We start from the raw sequence: 20,241 nt of genomic DNA on the forward strand, positions 1-20,241 counted from the left end.
TTTTTCAAGTATGCAGACTCAGACAACTATGTTCCCAGCTTTCCTAAACTGCTTCTGGTTTATCACACAGGTAACGAAGTATGACCTTTATCCTTTTCTTCCTCCTGAAGAAAATAGAAATTTTCTAAAGGGGGAAAATTTTCAAAAATTAAAAATGACTATGAACTATTCTAGAATCCTAAGGCTGTCAATACTTTATGCTTTTAAATAGTTGCCATGGTTCACCCTAGAAGCATCTGCATATTTCTGTGGGTTTTTTTCATGGTGTGTAGTGAACTTTGATATCTTTGGGGAATAAAAGAACTCTCTGTCTATCTACACATATATATTTAACAATGCAAGTTATTGTTATATAAATGTAGGCTGTTGTCAATTTCAGTTCCCTGCCATATCAAAAGAACAAAGCAGGCAGGAAGAGCAAGAGGATGATCTAATATGCCTACGCTAATAACAAAGCCAGTGTCCTAAATTGGCAATGGCAGCCCTCTTCTGCGGAGATTGTTTTTAACACCAGCAGTAGACATTTAAAAAAATTGGATGGTGACAGGAAGAGTACATTTTAAATTGTCAACCTTCATGATGTCCTTTTGAAGAATAGCAATTACATAACTCAGGGAGCTTTATTTTGCATTTGAAAAATATATATATATATATAAAACAGTTTGCAGTGTTATGCAAGACTCCATATTCAGAATTCTTTGTAGAAATCAAAGTTACTTATTCTTTACTGTAATCATTTGTCCTTTTATTACCCAATTGTTAGTTAAGGTTGAAATCAATATTGAGTATTAGTACAGAATGAAAACTGTTTTCTATTTCAGTTATTAACAAATCCACTTAAAGAGGCTGTCAACCATATGGTATTTCTTAATCATAGTTGAGGTCCAGTTTGTAATTTCCTAAGGGTCACCCACCTTTCTTCTTCTCTATGCCATTAAAAGAGTTTGCTAATAATATTGTAATTTTTGTTGAAGTTTTAAGTTGCTTCCTCTTAAGCAGTGAGAGGAAAATCTTTTTTTTTTTTTAAAGATTTTTTATTTATTTATTTGACAGAGAGAGAGAGAGCGAGAGCAGGAACACAAGCAGGGGGAGTGGGAGAGGGAGAAGCAGGCTTCTCACCGAGCAGGGAGCCTGATGCGGGGCTCAATCCCGGGACCCTGGGACCATGACCTGAGCCGAAGGCAGATGCTTAACGACTGAGCCACCCAGGCGCCCCAGAAAATCTTATGCAAAAGTAATTTTATATCACCAAAATTCATTTGGTCTTTTTTTTTTTCCTAATTCTCTTCTTTTTTTGAAATAATTTTAGGGAAAAAAAACTTATAAAAATACAGACCTAATGCCAAGAGAAACGCATCGCAAGTACCCTAAATAGTTAATGTATTTTCTAAATGAATGATTTAAAATAGCTATTAAAGGAGAGGAAATGAGCTTAGGTTTCTAGTAATGACTTCTCCTCTTCAAAATGAAATCTGTAAATCCCTGATTGCAATTCCAAATCCCCAAAGGACCAGCAGTTCTGGGACCAGGGCTCACTGGCTTTATGTCTAATAGCACCAGATAACTAGCATGATTTTTATATATGTAATTTGGGAAAATATTCAGAATTTATAGACCTGGAGACAATTTATGAATGAATTTCCTTTTTAAAGTACATTATTCTAAAAATCAACTTTTCCACCCAAATTGTAAGCAGAGCACATAGGAATGTGAGAGGCATGGATATATACGTACAGAGACATATGTATATGTATTTATATATGCATGCACACACATGCACAAAATATAAGTAGCATCTTATTCATAAGAGCATAATGATTCGGGCTGTGATTGTTAATAAAAATGCATTTCTAACCATCAACTTTGAGTCTATTATTCTAAGTTAATTGCATTTGCCCTAAAGAGACTTACAGCTGGCTGCCAGCCTGTTTGTGTCAGTTTCATTTTATTCATCAGTCAGTCCTGTCTTTTTATATCCCATATATTGATCAAATAGATTTGTGAGCATACCTCCCCAGCTTTCACAGCATTTAAAAAACTAAACAATAATCTCGATATTGTTATGAGTTTGATTACTTCATTCGTTTGCATGTTATCTTAACTGCTATTTCAGTAGCACATAGACGCCCTTTTGACAGGCCCATAAGATTGTCATTAAATTTAACAGATGTAACACTCAAGGAGACACTGAGAAAAAGTTAAACGAAAGTTAAATGTATAAGTCTACACTGCAGTGGTCAGTGGCATCCCGGAACAGAGGGTGCTCATCATGGTAAACGTTAATTCTCTACTGGAGTGCATCACAGAGTAGAAAGCATCTTGTTAAAATTCGCCCTCCAAAGAGGTGTGTTATTAGGTGGTGAAGTGGATTAAGGAAATAAATGGGCATCATGTTCCCATTTGAGCCAAAGAAAACCAGGGGGGGAAGGGAAGAGCAGGGAGGTTAGGGTAGAAAAGTAGTTAAGGTGGAAAATCTGAGAAGAATTAGAATCTTCCTTATGTGAGTCAAGTTGCATAGAGGAGAGATAAAAGGCATCACGGGGTGAGGAGATAATTAGCAGATCAGAAGCAAAGCAGTTAAAAGGTGACCCTTACCTCCTCTGTTACTCAGTCTAAGAAACTATAGACAATTATTACAGTATTTTCTCCAGGGATGTGTGATATAGTTCCTCCACATATCCTCCAAGATACAAAGCTCTCTCAGCATTGTCATTGCATTGCTTGAGTTCAGGGCTTTTTATGGAAATTCCTTTATATCACGCCAGCCTTGTCTTTCAACCTTGCTTTAGATCAGTGATTCTCAAATGGGGTGATTTCACACACACCGCCAGGGGACATTAGGAATACCTGGAGACACTGGGGGAAGGTGCTCCTGGCCTCTGGTAGGTAGAGGCCAGGGATGCTCCTACACAGGTCACAGTGCACAGAGCAGTCCCCACAACAAAGAATTATCCAGCATCAAGTGACAATAGCGCTGAAGTTAAGAAACCTTGCTTTAGATGGATGACTGAAATGCACTTAAACCAAAAAACAAAACTACATCACAGTTTAGCAGCAGTGCAGTGAGTAGGATTTAAGCAACTCTGAGAGGCAGAGCACAGTACAGATGCTACACAAAGAATTTCACACTTGCCTAGTAAATAATACAATTCATTACCTAGACCCCAGGAACAGTTGAGCAAAATACAACCCCAATTTTGAGGAGGACAAAGAAAATGAAAATCGTTGCTTGATAGGAGACGTTTCAAAGACCTCCAAGACAAACCAACTGAAAAATCCCCAATAAAAAGACTCAGCAAGAAAATTGTGTCACAGCCCCTAATCCTCAACAGACCTTAGCAAGATGCTCATGAGCCAAAGACTCATGTCTGCAGAAGACAAAAGACATGGGAAGCAATGTAGTCTAGAGAAGGATTATCATTGAGAGGCAGGAGAAAGATAAAACATATTCTTCAACCTTACAATTAGAACTCCTAAAAATAATAACCACAAATGTGGTAAAAACCATGTCATGATTACTGTTATATCTTTCTGCTCCTGGGCAAATTAATATTTAGGTTAGGCCTGGGACAATATTTTTAAACCTTTATTTTTCGATGGGTGCTTTTTACCCCACCTGACTAGACACCCCTGCCACCAAACCAGTCCCTGACACAGATGGCCAAGACATTTGCTTTTTCAAATACTCCATATTTCCACAGCCACCCACCAGACAAAAATTAGATTACCAATGCTTGTGTAAACTTTCCAAGCTCTGACACAATAAGATTCCAGGAAATGTACATGCACGGCTAAAAGCAGCATTATACATAATGCACTGTAATTCCAACAGACAAGTTGCTATCTTCGATAGATACACACATTTTCCATGCCAAACACATGAACGTCAATACATTTTTCTCAAGTTAAAATGGAAACCATTTAACAGATATAATGGGCACAATGAATTTCATTTTGCATTACTAATGCAGCAGCAGTGAAGGAGGGAAGCTCTGGCAAGGACTGCAATGAGACCAAGAAAAACAGGAAACAACTTAGAAGCTGTCATTGCTGTCCAAGTTATTGCCCCACAGCATGGTCATGGAACCTAAGGGATACTGAAATTTCATATCCTCAAAAATCTAATTCTACATAAACAAATTTTCTGTTTATGGGGAGAAAAAGTAAAATGTGGACATTTATGCAAAAAGAGCAAGAGAGTGTCCCCAGGTATTTTTCCCACCGTTCCTGAAGACATGTTACCCTCTATTCAGGAGTATAAAGGAGAAACATATCCCCCAACACTCTATTTCATCACTGTCAGAAAAATGGCAAAAACAGGAACACACATCATTGCCGCTTACCCTTATTTCAAGTCTTAGTGGCATCTTACTTTATTCAGTCATTGCACACAGAAGGATTTTTTTTTTTTTGGTGCTATCTACAGATTTAGGTAATAAACCTCTAAAGCCCTAAACAAATGTTATCATACAGTTTAGAATGAAGGTTTTGAGCACCGGCTTATTGGAATCAGGAAAACCTCAGTTCTAAGCCCATTGCCACTACTTACAAACTGAGTGAGCTGGGGCAAATGACTTTGGCAAAATTTCAGTTTTTCCATCTGTAAAATGGGTACACGTTCCCCATATTGATAGGTTTTAGGAAGGATTAAATGGGGTCATGTGTGTAAAGCATTTGGTATCTTAATGTCCAGCAGCAGCAGGGACGTGATAAAATATTCTGGACCTCCTGGGTTCAAATCCCAGCCTCCACAACTTCCTGGCTCTGGGAACTTTGGTATGTTAGTTAGCCACACTAAATCTCAATTTCACCTCTGAAATGAGGATGATAATAATGATAATTACTTAGAGGATTGTTATGGGGACTGAAATAATAAATATAAAGGGCTGTGTAATCCCTAATACATTTTATTTGTATTTATTTTTTCCATCATATTTACAAAGGGGATATAAACATCTTTCGTATTAGGCTCCGCAATAATGGGGGAGAGTATCTCAAAATGCAAATGTACATACAGAGAAATACTTGGAAAGAAACCAACTGGATGAAGAGCATGAGCCTTTCTTATATTTATCATGAGTTCCAGCAGTGACTTGCCTTTCTTGGATTTTATTTTTGCCCTTAGAAAACAAAAACACATCTCTCCACAGTCAAGTTTTAAAAGTGGAATATGACAGTATTCAGGAAGATCAGACCGAGCAATATTTCCAAAATATCCCCACTCCCAGCAACTGATGACTTTTCCCGCTAATGCGCCATGTGGTACCTCATCTAATTACAACAGTCAATACCATGACAGTCAGTCCTGTGGCTAAAAACATTATGACAGCAAATTGGTTTCGAAGTGTAAAAAATGGTGGACACAAAAAATGAGAACATCTTTGGCTGTGAAAGGTCAAGATGAGTTAGTAAGCTATTAACTTGGCTCATTTTTCAAACTTTTATGAGAAATATTCAGTGTTTCCAAACTGCTTATCAAGATCCTAATTCTGTCATCTTCCAGGCCTATATTAGTGAACTTTTTAGAATACCACTTAATATCATAATTGTTAAATTACAGTGAGGTGCCCTGAAGGATGAAAATAACTCAAACTTTTAGCTTGTTTCCATCTTCCCATGTAGAATAAACTTTTCAAAACGAGGGGCTTCTGAGGTGCACCATGTTTAGCCAGATGAAAGATAAGCCAGATTGGTATGACAGTCAGCAATAGAAAGACAAACAAATTAAGTACTTATAATTAAAGCTTGAGGAATGAAAGAATTCACACTTTCTCAGAGCTATTATTTCAGACAGTCTGGTGTCAGAATTAAAAGCCAACCAGTGCATCTGTTTATATTGCCAAGGATTTTCACAGTAAGAAGGGCTAGGAAACACATATTTTTTAATTAGGGTCCAAATTCCAAAGAACACCAAAAAAAATAGTATGTCAAAAATATATGTTCTTGTGATTTGTATTGTTCAATGTCTAAACAAAGACAAAAAATTATGTTTCTTCCTTCTTCACAAACACAGTGAAAGAATTAAAAAAAAAAAAAAGTAATTCTGTTGCTTTGGCCACAGACTCCTTTTTCTGTTATCCTGCTTGCTTCTGGCTTAGCTACTGCTTTTCTTTCGCAGGATGAAATAATATAGGAAAAGCCGATTAAGGAAGGCTTCATTCACACAGAAGGTTCACCAGGATGGCTTAGTTACCAAGCCTTAAAAGCTGAATTACAATGGCCACCTAAAATGACCATTTTACACTTTAAAGTATATCTTTTATTTTAAAAATTCGAGTTAGCTCTTGGCTTATATTGAGCTTTGAATTAAAAGAAAGTCCTCTTTAAAATCTATGCTGATGTAGTACTCAAATCTATCACTAACCTATTTTTACCTCTCACCTGCAAAATTGGAAGAATTTCAAATATCACTCTCTTGGTCATTTGGGGGAAAAATCAAAATAAAAAGTAGTATTCTGTACACAAAAGCTAATAGACTTCATTCCCTCATCTATTTATTCAACAAATACTTATTGATCGTCTACTATTTGCCATAGCCTGGGCTCACTGTTGGGAAATACTGAGTTGAACAAGACATTACTGCATCTAGCCATCATTGGGTGATCCGATCTCTAACAGGAGAAGTACAGGGTTCTAGGGAAGCATTTACCAGTAGAAAGGTGCTGACATAGACCTGAGAGATGATTGGCCCTTATCTTTTACTTGATGGAAGAGGAAACCAAGATTTAGAAAGCTTGAGCCACATAATCACAATGCTCTGTAGTGGAAAAATCACAGGACTAGAATTCACGTCTCCAAATTCAAATCTTGTACTCTCTCTATAGCAATATTCTTCACCCTCCAAAATGACTGCTCTTTCCCCAAAACAATAATACCAAGCCATGAAGGTCAAGACAGCTGACTAAAAGTTGGAAATATGCTTTAAGAACAGAGAAAAGAGTCAACATCCATCCTAATTTTATGGCATTCCAGACGGTGAAGAAGGACAGGTTAGAAGTCAGACCCAACTGGATTGTAATCTTAAATCTATTAAACTTAACCAGATAGGGGACACCGGGCAAGACTGGAACTCTGAAAATCATTTGGATTTTTTTAAAATTTTTTCAAATCAGGATAACAATGTTTACATGAAAGGGGTAAATTTCATGAAATAGTGGAATTGAGTAAGTAGTCAATATATATAAGTTCCTGTCCCCTCTTCTCACTGTTGTAAATTGAATAAAACTGATAAAAGACCAGGTCAGCAGAAACCACATTTCAGTTTCTTGATTTCTAACCAGTCATTTTAGCATAAGATCCAGCCTCCAATTTTAAGCCATTTTTGTAGATCATTTTTGGCATACCTTCACAAAATTAAACATTTCCATTCTGTGAACATTTTGGGAGTTAGAAAGCAGAGACTAAACAATTAAATTTAGAGAATTTCATCACCATACATCCTCTAAAAAGAGATGGGAAGAAAATAGAGTCTGAAGAAATATTTAAAATTAATTAAATCTTCTATATCATTTTCTGAGTCTCTCTCCATTATAAAGCATACAAATTCAACTAGCTTAGGTAAAGGGAATTTGGAGACTCACTTACTTATCTAGGATGTCCAGGAGTAGACCAGCTTCAGGAGTAAGTAAATCAAGAGATCCAAATGACAAATTAAGTGTCCTGTCTATACCTTCTTTTCTCAGCTGTTTGGCCCTGATTTAGGCTTTACTTTCAGACTTCTTACCCATGGTGGGAAAGTGGGCTTTTGTCAGTCACAAGCCTACATTATCTTTCCACCTCGCAAAAGAGGAGAGAACCCTCTACTCCCAGCACGCTTATCTCAAGTCACAGGGGACATCCTCATTGGTACAACCTGACTCTCATAACCATCCCACAACAAACTGCTGTGGCTAACCCACAGAGAACGTAGGTTCCCATGTCACTGTGCATAGGAGAGGGGTGGGCAAGGCCATTCCACTCAAGCTATATGCAGTGGGTCCTTCACCGAAAAGTGGGGTTCTCTTTGCTGAAAGAAAGGGGAAAGGATTCTGGACACGCAAAAACAAAGCAAAACAACAAATACAAAAACAATGGATATCCAGGTGAATAATCCTTTTTAATTTCTTTTCCTTTAGGATTATCCAGCTCAATTCAAAATCCTCTTGGAGATCCTGGTAGGTTCATCCCTATTTCTCTATAACAGCTTTCTGTACTGACTGGTGGGTACTGTTGATACAACATGATAAAGGAAGAACTCCATCTTTGTCCACGTCCACAGTACAGCTGATATAACACTGGCATGCAAATCATCAAATATCTGCATTAGTCAAGGCACGCTGAGCTATGTTTTTACCTTGAAGGTGCTTATAGCCTATTGATGCATAGATCACAAAAAGTTTTAAAAATCATGTATTTGTTTATACAATATGTGTATTCAGAATCTACCATACATAGTATGCTATGTCTAGCCTTGTGGGAGTATAAAAACCTCAGTTCCTGTCCTCAAAATTGAGGAATCTCTTCATACTGCATGGAGCACTGGGTGTTATACGCAAACCACGAATCATGGAACAGTACATCAAAAACTAATGATGTGATGTATGGTGATTAACATCATAAAAAAATAAAAAAAACAATATTTACAAATTTCTTAGCACATAGCAAACCATCAATAAATCATGGATACCTTAAAAAACAAACAAACAAACAAAAAAACACTTTAAGCCTGAGATAGCAATAGAGGACTCCAAGTATAAGTTTACATTTGAACTGGGTTTTGGAGGATAAGTAGAAGTTTCACTCGAAGGAATAGCAAGAATAGCATGCACACAGAGGCCAATAGAGAAAAGTATGAAATCTGTTTTCTCATTCAGTTAAAAGATTACGCATCTGAGAGGGATGGGAAATAAATAGCAAGGTAGCTTTTAAGGATTCATCAATAAAATCTGTGTAAATATTGCTTCTGTATGAAGCAATACTATGCAGTAGATCTCGAGGAAGAGGCAGATCTAAATAGGCACTCCTCCAAGACATATTAATAAGGGGAAAATTCTAGCTTCACATTAATAAATACAGTAATGTACACTTACATAAGGTAAAAATCAGGCATGCATGTGTTCATTAATGTAGGTAAAATGTCTATAAAAGAGTTATCCTGAACTGATAATAGAAATCATCTCTGTAAAGAACAGTAAGAATGAAGCAAACATCAGTGGTGGAGTGGGGATTTTGCTTTTAGTTTACACTTCTGTGTTGCTTTTTTTTTTTAACAATAAAAATGTATCTACATGTTGCTTGCATAATAAATTGATATTGTTTACATAAAATAAAGTTTTCTATTAAAATAAGGGTCAAATTACTAGCAGACTAAGGAGTCTGATTTTTTAAAAATTAACATTATTGTTTTTGGTTTCAGTGAGGCAGGTAGCTAATAACTCAAGGTACAAATTAGGATGAATAGTATTGGCAGGGGGCATTATCTTAAAGCCTATAAACAAATAAGCAGGTAGAATTCTTTTGAGGTTATTACAAATATATAATACATATATTTTATATGTGTATATATAAATTAAATACACAGGTTAGGCATATATTTTCATATCAGAGGCTATTTTAAATGTACATGTATAATAAATAAATATATATAATTGTAAATATATAATGAATATATATGAATGAGTAATAAGAGAAGGAAAGAAGACTTTTTCTTTTTTAAACATAGGGATTTAAGGTATCAAAGAGATGTCTTGAGGATGTTATTTTGGGGCTTATCTTAAAGATAGGAAATCTGGATCTGGGGTCACAATAAGCTGAGTCTGATTTCAATTTAGATTTGGTGGTGATCTACATGAAGATGGTTGGAAAAAATGAATGAGGTCCAAAGGTCCTCAGGGATTAAATGAGGTCAGTAAGGGAAAGGGTGAAGGAAATTGAAGCCAAGCTTTTGGGAAAGATCCTCCATTAAGAGAAGGAGAACAATGCATTTGCTCACTCATTCACAACTAATAGTTTTCAAGGACCCCAAACTCAACACTGCTGGTTTTGAGGACAGAAAGAATAGGAAGGAAAAAAAAAATGGCATGGAGACTGCCCATAGGGAGCTTACAGCCACTGGAATGCAAATACTAACATTAAAGGAGCACTTATGATCTTTGCAAGGGCATTAAGCATCACATCAACCTTTAGAACAACACTATTATCACCTCCTTTCTATGGATGAAGAAAGGGGCACTTTGTCTTAAGTTTTAACAGCTATGAAATATCAGGAACTTGATTTTAACCCTAAGTTTGTCCTCCACTAAACAAGTGGAACTCTGCTTCCAAAAAAGTGGCCAGTCAAGTGTCATACAAGAAACATCAGAATAAGAGAAGAACCAGAATTCTGTTAAAGACAACAGGGACGGAGTCATAGGCCTGACTAACCATGTATCAAGGAGGAGGAAAACTGATTAAAGATCATTGAGTTGGTGTTGAGAAAGTCATGTATTCACTTGTTTATTCATTTAACAAAGTATAATGAAGCACAAAGCATGCAGTATCACATGAGCTTTGAAAGATGAGTTTCATTTAAATGGGGATGGAAGTCAATTGTGAGGGATTAAGGAATGAGTGAATAATGAAGTAGTAGGTGTTAAGGACTTCTTTGAGGAAATGGATGGAAAAATTAATGCAAGAAGCATTTGGGGCTATGGTACATGTAAGCATACATGCAAAGGGAGGAAGGAGACAGTAGAGTGAAACTCAAAATAAAGGGAAGGGGACAATGGTGGACAAAGATATGTCTTGTGTATGGTGAAGACATAGGGATGCAATTCCCTGATACATGTGTTCACCTTTAAAAGGAAGAGGGCCTCTTCTCCTCTGATAGGGTATAGAAAATGTAAAGGAAGAGACAGATATTGCAGTTAAACACAATCATAGCAAACTGTACCAATAAGATTTTGTATGTATACTTTTGTGGGAGGGGTTGGTCTTAATTTTTTAATTTATATTTTTTATTTAAGGATAAGTGACATACAACACTGTATCAGTTTTACGTGGACAACACAGTGATTCTATATTTATACATATTACAAAAGGGTCACCAAGTAAGTCTAGCTACCATCCGTCAAAACTGTTACAATATTTGTTACTATATTCCCAATACTGTACATCTCATTCTCACGTCTTACTTATTTTATCACTGGAAGATTGTACCTCTTAATCCCTTTCATCTATTTTGTCCATCCTGATCCCCCCCTCCTCTCTTTCATCAGTTTGTTCTCTGGATCCCTGAGCCTGTTTCTGTTTCTGTTTTGTTTGTTTGTTTTGTTTTGTTTTGTAAATTCCACATATAAGTAAAATCATATGGTGTTTGTCTTTCTCTGTCTGACTTATTTCCTATAGCATAATGTCCTCTGGGTCCGTCCATGTTGTTGCAAATGGCAAGATTTCATCTTTTTATGACCAAGTAACATTCCAGTGTGTATGTATGTCTCCACATGTGTATACACACCACATCTTCTTTATCCATTCATCTATTGATGGATATTTAGGTTGCTTCCACATCTTGGCTATTGTCAATAATGCTGTGATGAACATAGAGGTGCATATATCTTTTCAAATTAGTGTTTTCATTTTCTTTGGATAAATACATACAGAAGAAATGCTGGATTGTATAGTAGTTCTACTAATTTTTTGAAGAACTTCCATACTGTTTTCCTTTGTGATTGTACCAATTTATATTCTTAGTAGCAGTACATAAGGGTTCCCTTTCTTCCACATCCTTGCCAATATTTATTTTGTGTCTTTTTGATAATAGGCATTCAGAGAGATGTGAAGTGGTATCTTGTCTCAGTTTTGATTTGCATTTCCCTGATGGTTAGAGATGTTGAGCATCTTTTCATGTGCCTGTTGGCTATCTGTAAGCCTTTGGAAAAATGTCTATTCATGTCCTCTGTTCATGTTTAAATTGGATTATTTGTTCTTTTGATATTGAGTTATAGGAGTTCTTTATATATTTTGGACATTAACCCTTCATTGGATATATCACTTGCAAATGTCCTCTTCCATTCAGTAGGTTGCCTTTTCATTTTGTTAATGGCTTTCTCTGCTGTGCAAAAGCTGTTTAGTTTGACATAGACCCACTGCTTTACTTTTGCTTTTCTTGTCCTTGCATTGGAAGACAGATCCAAAAAATGTCATCCAGATTGATGTCAAAGAGCTTACTGCCTATGTTTTCTTCTAGGAAACTTCCTGGTTTCAGGACTTACATTTGAATCTTTAATCGATTGTTTAGTTTATTTTTTTATATATGGTAAAAAGTGGTTCAGTTTCATTCATTTGCATGTAGCTGTCCAGTTTTCCCAGTTCCATGTACAGAAGAAACTATTTTTTCCCCATTGTGTATCTTTGCCTCCTTTGTTGTAAATTAATTGATTATACAAGTGTGAGTTTATTTCTGGGCTCTCTTCTGTTCCATTGATCGATGTGTCCATTTTCATGCCCATACCATACTGTTTTGATTATAATTGCTTTGTAGTATGGTTTGAAATAAAGGAGTATAATACCTCCAGCTTTGTTCTTTCTCAAGATTGCTTTGGGTATTTGGGGTCTCTTGTGATTCCATACAAATTTTAGGATTACTGGTTCTAGTTCTGTGAAAAAAGATTGATATTTTGATAAGGATTGCATTGAATGTGTAGACTGCTTTGGATAGTATGGACATTTTACAATATTAATTCTTCCAATCAATGAGCATGGAATATCTTTCCATTTATTTGTGTCATCTTTAATTTCTTTCATTAATGTCTTATAATTTTCATAGTACAGGTCTTTTACCTCCTTGGTTAAATTTATTCCTAGGTATTTAATTATTTTTGATGCAATTATAAATGGGATTGTTTTCTTGATTTCTGATAGTTTGTTATTAGTGATAGAAACACAATAGATTTCTGTGTATTGATTTTATATTCTGCAACTTTACTGAATTTATTAGTTCTAATAGTTTTTTGGTGGAGTCTTTAGGGTTTTGATGACATGCAAATTATGACAGTTTTACTTCTTTTCCAATTTGGATGCCTTTCATTTGTTTTTCTTGCCTAGTTGCTGTGGTTAGGACATCCAATACTATGCTGAATAGAAGTGGTGAGAGTGAGCCTCTTTGTCCTGTTCCTGAACTTAGGAAAAGCTTTCAGCTTTTCACCATTGTGTGTAATGTTAGCTATGGGTTTGTCTTCTATGGTCTTTATTACGTTGAGGTACATTCTTCCTATACCCACTTCGTTGAGAATTTTTATCATAAATGTATGTTGAAATTTGTCAAATGCTTTTTTTGCATCTATTGAGATGATCATATCATTTTTACCCTTTGTTTTGTTAATGTGGTATATCAGGTTGGTTGACTTGCAGATATTCAACCATCCTTGCACCCCTCAAATAAATCCCACCTGATCATAGTGTATGATTTTTTTTAATAAATTGCTCAATTTGGTATGCTATTATTTTATTGAGGATTTTTGCATCTATGCTCACCAGGAATATAGGTCTATAGTTTTCTTTTCTTATAGTGCCTTATCTGGTTTTGGTACCAGGGTAATGTTCACCTTGTAGAATGTTTGTAAGTGTTCCTTCCTCTTCAATTTTTTGGAATAGTTTGAGAAGGATAGGTATTAACTCCTCTTCTTGAAATATTTGGTAGAATTCACCTGTGAAGACTTCTGGTTCTGAACTTTTTTTGTTGGGAGGTTTTTTTTTTTACTATTATTATTACTGATGCAATGTGAGGTTGTCCAGTTTGTCATATGATTGTACTAGTCTCTTATCATTCTTTGTATTTCTGTTGTAACAGAAATCTCTTCAGTTGTAACTTTTTCTTTTTCAATTTTATTTATTTAGGTCCTCTTTATTTCCTCATGAGTCTGGCTAACAGTTTAACAATTTTTTATCTTTTCAAAGAATCAGACTTAGTTTCATTAATCTTTTCTATTGTTTTTTAGTTTCTAATTCATTTATTTCTGCTCTTATCTTTATTATTTTCTTCCTTCTACTAACTTTGGTATTCCTTTTTTTTCTAGTTCCTTTAGGAGTAAGGTTAGATTGAGATTTTTCTTGTTTCTTGAGGTGGGCCTTTATTGCTATAAATTTCCCTCTATCAACTGCTTTTGCTACATCCCAGGGATTTTGGAACATTGAGTTGTCACTTTCATTTGCCTCAAGGTATTTTTTTTTTTTATTTCCTCTTTGGTTTCTTTGTTGATCCACTGATTATTTGATCTAACATATGATTTATCTTGTAGAATGTTTCATATGCACTTGAAAAGAACATGCATTTCAATGGTTTTGGGTGAAACAAACATTATATCTATTAAGTCCATCTGATCTAATGTGTCATTTAAGGCCAATATTTCCTTATTACTTTTCTATCTGATCCACCCATTCATGTAAGTAGGGTATTAAAGTCCCTAACTAGTATTTTGTTATTGTCAATTTCTCTCTTTGTGTCTGTTGATATTTGCTTTATATATTTAGGTGCTCCCATATTGGGTACATAAATATTTATTAGTGCTATATCCTCTTGTTGGATTGATCCCTTTAAGGGTATTCATTATATAATGCCCTTTTTTGTCTTTTGTTACAGTCTTTATTTTAAAGTCTATTTTGTCTGATGTAAGTATTGTTATCCCAGCTTTCTTTTCATTTCCATTTGCATGGAATATTTTCTCATCCCTTCACTTTCAGTCTGTGTGTATCTTTCAATCTGAAGTGAGTTTCTTGTAGGCTGCATATAGATGGGTCTTGTTTTTTTGTTTTTTATCCATTCAGTCACTCTAGGTGTTTGACTGGAGCATTTAGTCTATTTACATTTAAAATAAGTACTGATATGTATGTATTTATTGCCATTTTTCTCAACTGTTTTCTGGTTATCCATGTAGTTCATTTCTACAAGAGCAATTGCTCTTCTCTTGTTCTTTTTCCTTGTGATTTGATAACTTTCTTTAGTGTTATGTTTGGATTCCCTTCCCTTTATTTTTTATGTATCTATTATAGGTGTGTTGTGTGTGTGGTTACCATGAGATTTATATATAACAACCTATGTATATAACAGTCTATTTTAACTTAGTGTTCACTTAAGTTTGAATGCATTCTAAAAGGACTATATTTTTACTGCCTCCCCCATATTTTATGTTTTTGATGTTATATGTTAAATCTTTTTGTGTATCCCTTAACTAATTATTTGTAGGTATAGTTGACTTAAACCACTTTTGTCTTTTAACTGTTATACTAGCTGTAATGTGGTTGATCCATTACCTTTACTCTATGTTTGTCTTTACCAGTGTGATTTTTTTTTCTTTCATGAGTGTTCTTGTTACTAATCAGTGCTCTTTCTTTTCACTTAAAGAAATGCCTTTAATATTTCTTATAAAGCTAGTTTAGTGGTAAAGAACTCCTTTAGCTTTTGCTTGTCTGGGAAACTCTTGATCTACCCTTCAAGTCTGAATTTTAAATTTACCAGATATGGTATTCTTGGTTGGAAGTTTTTCCTTTCAGCACTTTGAATATACATTCCACTCCCTTGTGGTCTACAAAGTTCCGTGGCAAAATCAGCTGACAGTCTTATGGGGGTTCCCTTAAATGTAACTAATTGCTTTTCTACTTGCCACTTTTAAGATTCTCTCTTTATCTTTAATTTTTGACATTTTAATTATGACATGTCTTTATATGGATCTCTTTGGGTTCCTCTTACTTGGGACTTTCTGTTCTTTCTGGACCTGGATGTCTTTTTCCTTCCTCAAGTTAGCAGAATTTTCAGCTTTTATTTCTTCAAATAATTGTTCTGCCCTGTATCTCTCTCTTCTCCTTCTGAGACCACTATAATGCAAACATTAGTATGCTTAATGCTGTCCCAGGTCCTTTAAACCATCCTCATTTTTAAAAATTCTTTTTTTTCTATTTTCTGTTCAGTTTAGATGATTTCCACTACAGTTCCTTCCAGGTCACCGATCCATTCCTCTGAATTATCTAGTTTGGTGTTTATTACCTCTAGTGTATTTTCCATTTCTTTGTTATTGTATTCCAGATTGTACTGTATTTCCATTTCTTTGTTATTATATTGTATTGGGGGTGGTTTGTATTCCCAAACCACTATCAGCATCAGACAGCTCTGGTTGGCACTTTCTTACATTTTCTATTTTTTTGTTGAAGGTCTCACTGTGTTTATCCATTCTTCTCCCGAGTTCAGTAAGCATTTTTAGGACCAATATTTTGAACTCTTCTTTGGGTAGATTGCTTATCTTCATTTTGTTTAGCTATTTTTCTGAGGTTTTTGTCTTGTTTTTTTCATTTGGGACATATCTCTCTATTCTCTCATTTTGCCTAACTCTGTGTTTGTTTTTATGTATTAGGTAGTTTGGTTATGTCTCCCAGTCTTAAAGGAGTGACCTTATGTAGGAGATGTCCTGTGGAGCCCAGAAGCACCATTCCTGTGCCATCAGAGCCAGGTGCTCCAGGAGTGTCCCCTGTGTGGGCAGCATATGCCCTCCTGTTGTGGCAAGACTGTGATTGTTGCAGGTACACTGGTGGGCAGTGTTGGCCCCTGGCCTTGCTGTCTGCAAAGCCTGGCCACAATTGCTGGGGGCACAGTGGTGGGCAGCATTATCATCCTGTGAGGCCAGCTGAAGTGCAGTTTGTGCAGGGCTCTCAGAGGGGTATGGCCCCTGGCATTCACAGTTTAAAGAGGGGATTCCAAAATGGCACCCACTAGTGCCAGGATCCGCACAGCAGAACAAGATAGCAAAAATGTCTGCCTCTAGCATCTCAGTCACTGAGGAGAGGCCCAGCTACCTCCTGCCTCTTCAGTAGGTGCTCCAGGATTAGCAAGTGGGTCTCCTTCATCTATGGTCTATGCACTTTCCCATCTGGTGTTTTGTGCTTGTTTCCAGAGTGAGCAAATCTTCACAAACCCTTTAAAAGCAATTTTCCTTTCCCTACAGTTCTAGAGTGTTCCTGGACGTATTCCTTGTTGGTTTTCAAAGCCAGATGTTTTGGGGGCTCATCTCTCTTGTGTAGGATCTAACAGTTAGAGTCCCTGATGTGGAACTCAAATTTCTTCCTCTTCAGGAAATCTTTGAAACCCCCTCCCACCCTTAGAACACAGTTCTTGGGGTGTGGCTTTTTTTTCTTTTCTTGAGACCATGTCTCTGCCTCTTCTACCCATCTCAGTTCTGTCCCTTGTTGTGCAGGCTCTGTTTATCCAGCTCCTATATCCCCTTCAGAGGGAATTATTCCATATGAGTCTATGTTGTGTCCACAAGAAGAGCTGAGCTCAGGATCTTCCTAGACTGCCCTCTTGAACTCTCTCTATATGTCCACTTTTGGAGAGTGGCTCTCAACCCTGACTATACATTAGAATCATCTTGGCAGCTGTCACAAATTGTGATGTCCACAGTGTACTCCAGACCAATTAAATCAGAAAAATCTTGATGTTTCTTTGGGCTGAGGATGTCCAAGGCAGGTTTTAAAGAGAAGCTGGCAGGATTTAACTAGGTGAGAAAAAGAGAGGCATTACATATGACAGTGACTTGAGCAAAATTTTAAAAACTAGGAACCAATGAAGAAATTAATTCACTTAAAACAAAGGTAGCAAGGAAGAAGTAGGGAAGACAGCAGGAGTGGTAGTATATGGGCATATCACAGAAAATCATTATAAATTTCTAAATTGCTGCAAGGTAGATATAGGTACATTCCATTGCTTATGATGATAAGCTGTATTAAGCACAGAAATCTTATCAGTACTAGTCGCTTTTGTATTCCCAAACCACTATCAGCATCCCTGGCACATAGATTTTCAATAACCATTAGTTGAATAAATACATTTAATAAGTAAACAAATGTATAAATCAGATGTCAGCCCAGGAATCTCTTCAAGTGTCTAGAATCCTTGAGAAAAGTAGAATTGCCTCCTACCTAATCCTAAATGGCTCATTGCAAACTTTTCCACACCTCACTCACCTATCTGGGTCCTCAGCTGGCTTCACTGAAGTTTGACAAAAGTGAAAAAATAATGGGGATGAGGGCTTTGTGATCAAAGTACTATCTAGCAAGCAATTTAAAATGATCTTAGACAGCCATGTTGCTAACTATGTCACTTGACCATTCTCATTGTCCATTATGCCATTCTGAGATCTTGCCTCCTGCCATATTACTGCACTCCTATTTCTCTCAGACTTCCACCCAAACCACACATTTCAGCATTTTCTTACATAGGGCAATTTAACTAGGACTATCTCCTATATCATGGTTTGGGGGAAACCCACTTTTAGTATCCAACTTTCTCAAAAATTATTCTGCCAAACCAAAGTTTAGCTATTAACCCCATCTCTCTTAGGGTCTCAAACTTTTATAGCCAACTATGATTTTAAATGGCAATTTTTGTCCTTCTCTTTATAGAAAAGAATGAATCACATAGGGAAGACAAGTAGAAAATCTCCAACCCATTAACAAGCGAGGACCCATGAGGGAATAAACATTCATTATCAGTAGTTCACAAAACAATATGTATTCACATTACTGTGGAGAATAACCCTTCCTTTCCTTGCTACGGAGTCACAAAATGAATGTCTTTGTCTTAGAATGTCATCACTATATCCAGTCACATGAGTGGTGGTGTGAATACAGTGGACACTCAGCAATGTGCACTAATCATGAGGATAGAGGGTAAAGATGAGATACTCTGAGATTTTATACCTTATAATAATAGTGGTAATAATAGCTACTTCCTATGTCCAAAGTCGTTTAAAAGCATTAACATTTCACATGGTGCACATCCTCAGAAAGCAGATCAATATTTATTCTTCCAAGTGTGTCGAGTATACAGTTGGGGCACCTCGAGGTGAAATCATCACCCTGCCAGTGTCAGCCTCAGAACTTGGAAATCACATCCCCCAGTTCATTATGTCAGAATAATAAAGTGACCCTGGCCAGTTGAACATATTCATTAACAGTTAGGGGGAAGCAGGGCGGAAGGAGCAGACAATAGGCTTTGGGAGCATCCAGCGCTAACTAGCCTTCAAGAAAACAGGACTATTATTTGGCATAGCATCAGTTGGGAAGGGAAAAAGCCATGAACACACACACACACACACACACACACATCACAGCAGGCCTGTTTAGTCCTTCCAGATGAGAATTTATTTTTGTGACTCTTGGTCCAAGTAATTTCATTGCCACTAATTGGGAAGGGTAAGAGAGAGGAGAAGGGTCTACCTTTTGCCCCATCTCCTTTCTCTCTGTCACTCTTTCTCTCATTAGTGTGTGTTTAGCTGATTAAGCAAATCAACCTTAATTAGTAACTAACTAGGAAAGAACTCTGCAAGGTTTAGTTAAGCAGCATCAAAACCCACAGCCTGTTCTCAGTGCCCATTAAGAAGTAATCATCCAGCGCAACTAACAAGTCACTCAGACCATACTTTTGTAATTTGGCTCTTTTGTTCTGTCAGTTTGAAGAGCGCTGCGCATGTGATGCAATTTAGAAGGGAGCTCTTTTAGAGCTTTCACTCAGGAAGGCGTCGGGAGCTCTGGGGGTAGAGCTTAGCTCAGAAAAAGGGAAAGAATTCAAGTTTGCGTTGACAGCTTGATCCCAGAGAGATGACTGGCTGCTTGTCTAGCAGGTCCTTTGGGTGCGGATGAGGCAGGGGCAGGAGTCTTCGTCTTAAGTGAACGTGTGCCGCCAATGTTAAAGGCACAATTACTTTCCTGTGCACTGCTCACCATTTGCTGCTACTGTTTTCCTTCAATAAAGCCTCTTTTCCATTGCCAAGTGGAGCCTGTCAGGCAATAATATTTCTCATGCACGATACACATACTAAAATGCCCTTGTGTGTTTTTAATAGATTTACAGCCGGTAACAATAGGGCTGTTTTGTCACGAATGGTAAAACTGTATTTGTTACAAATGCAGAGCTATGGCCAGTGTTGATGTACCTCACAGTTGCTAGTCCCTCATAAGGGTCAATCCAGCTCCTGTGAGCAGGGAACAGTAGCACAAGTAATCAGGTTGAAGGTCTTTTTAGTCAAACAGAAGTTCACCGTTTTAATAAAGAGCTTTGTTGGTTGAGACCCTCTTCTCCCACCTGGGAGGAGAATGATAACACAAGCACAGTGTGGCAGGCATGCAGAATCCTCGTATTTGAATGCATACTTGGCCCTTGCATTCATCATGGAACGTTGTCTTCAAAATTTGAGGAGGATGAAGGGGTGGGATAAATTGTTCCATAGAGTAAACCAT

At 36.7% G+C, this 20,241-nt stretch overlaps 1 protein-coding gene across 2 annotated transcripts in view; it reads left to right on the forward strand.

The window, feature by feature from the left end:
* The window catches only part of MDFIC2 (MyoD family inhibitor domain containing 2), a 105,506-nt gene that overhangs the window by 51,206 nt on the left and 34,059 nt on the right, over positions 1–20,241 (forward strand). Inside the window, exon 2 of one of the 2 annotated variants that reach the window (XM_045861971.1) lies at positions 8,115–8,153. The exons of the other annotated variant lie outside the window; for it this stretch is intronic. Coding sequence (XP_045717927.1) covers positions 8,115–8,153 — 39 coding nt within the window. The remainder of the gene's footprint in view (positions 1–8,114; positions 8,154–20,241) is intronic. 2 annotated transcript variants of the gene reach the window in all.

Source organism: Mirounga angustirostris, unplaced genomic scaffold (genome assembly GCF_029215605.1).
Source record: "Mirounga angustirostris isolate CCGP_5_RB_7025 unplaced genomic scaffold, mMirAng1.0.hap1 SCAF_1, whole genome shotgun sequence".
NCBI lineage: Eukaryota > Metazoa > Chordata > Mammalia > Carnivora > Phocidae > Mirounga > Mirounga angustirostris.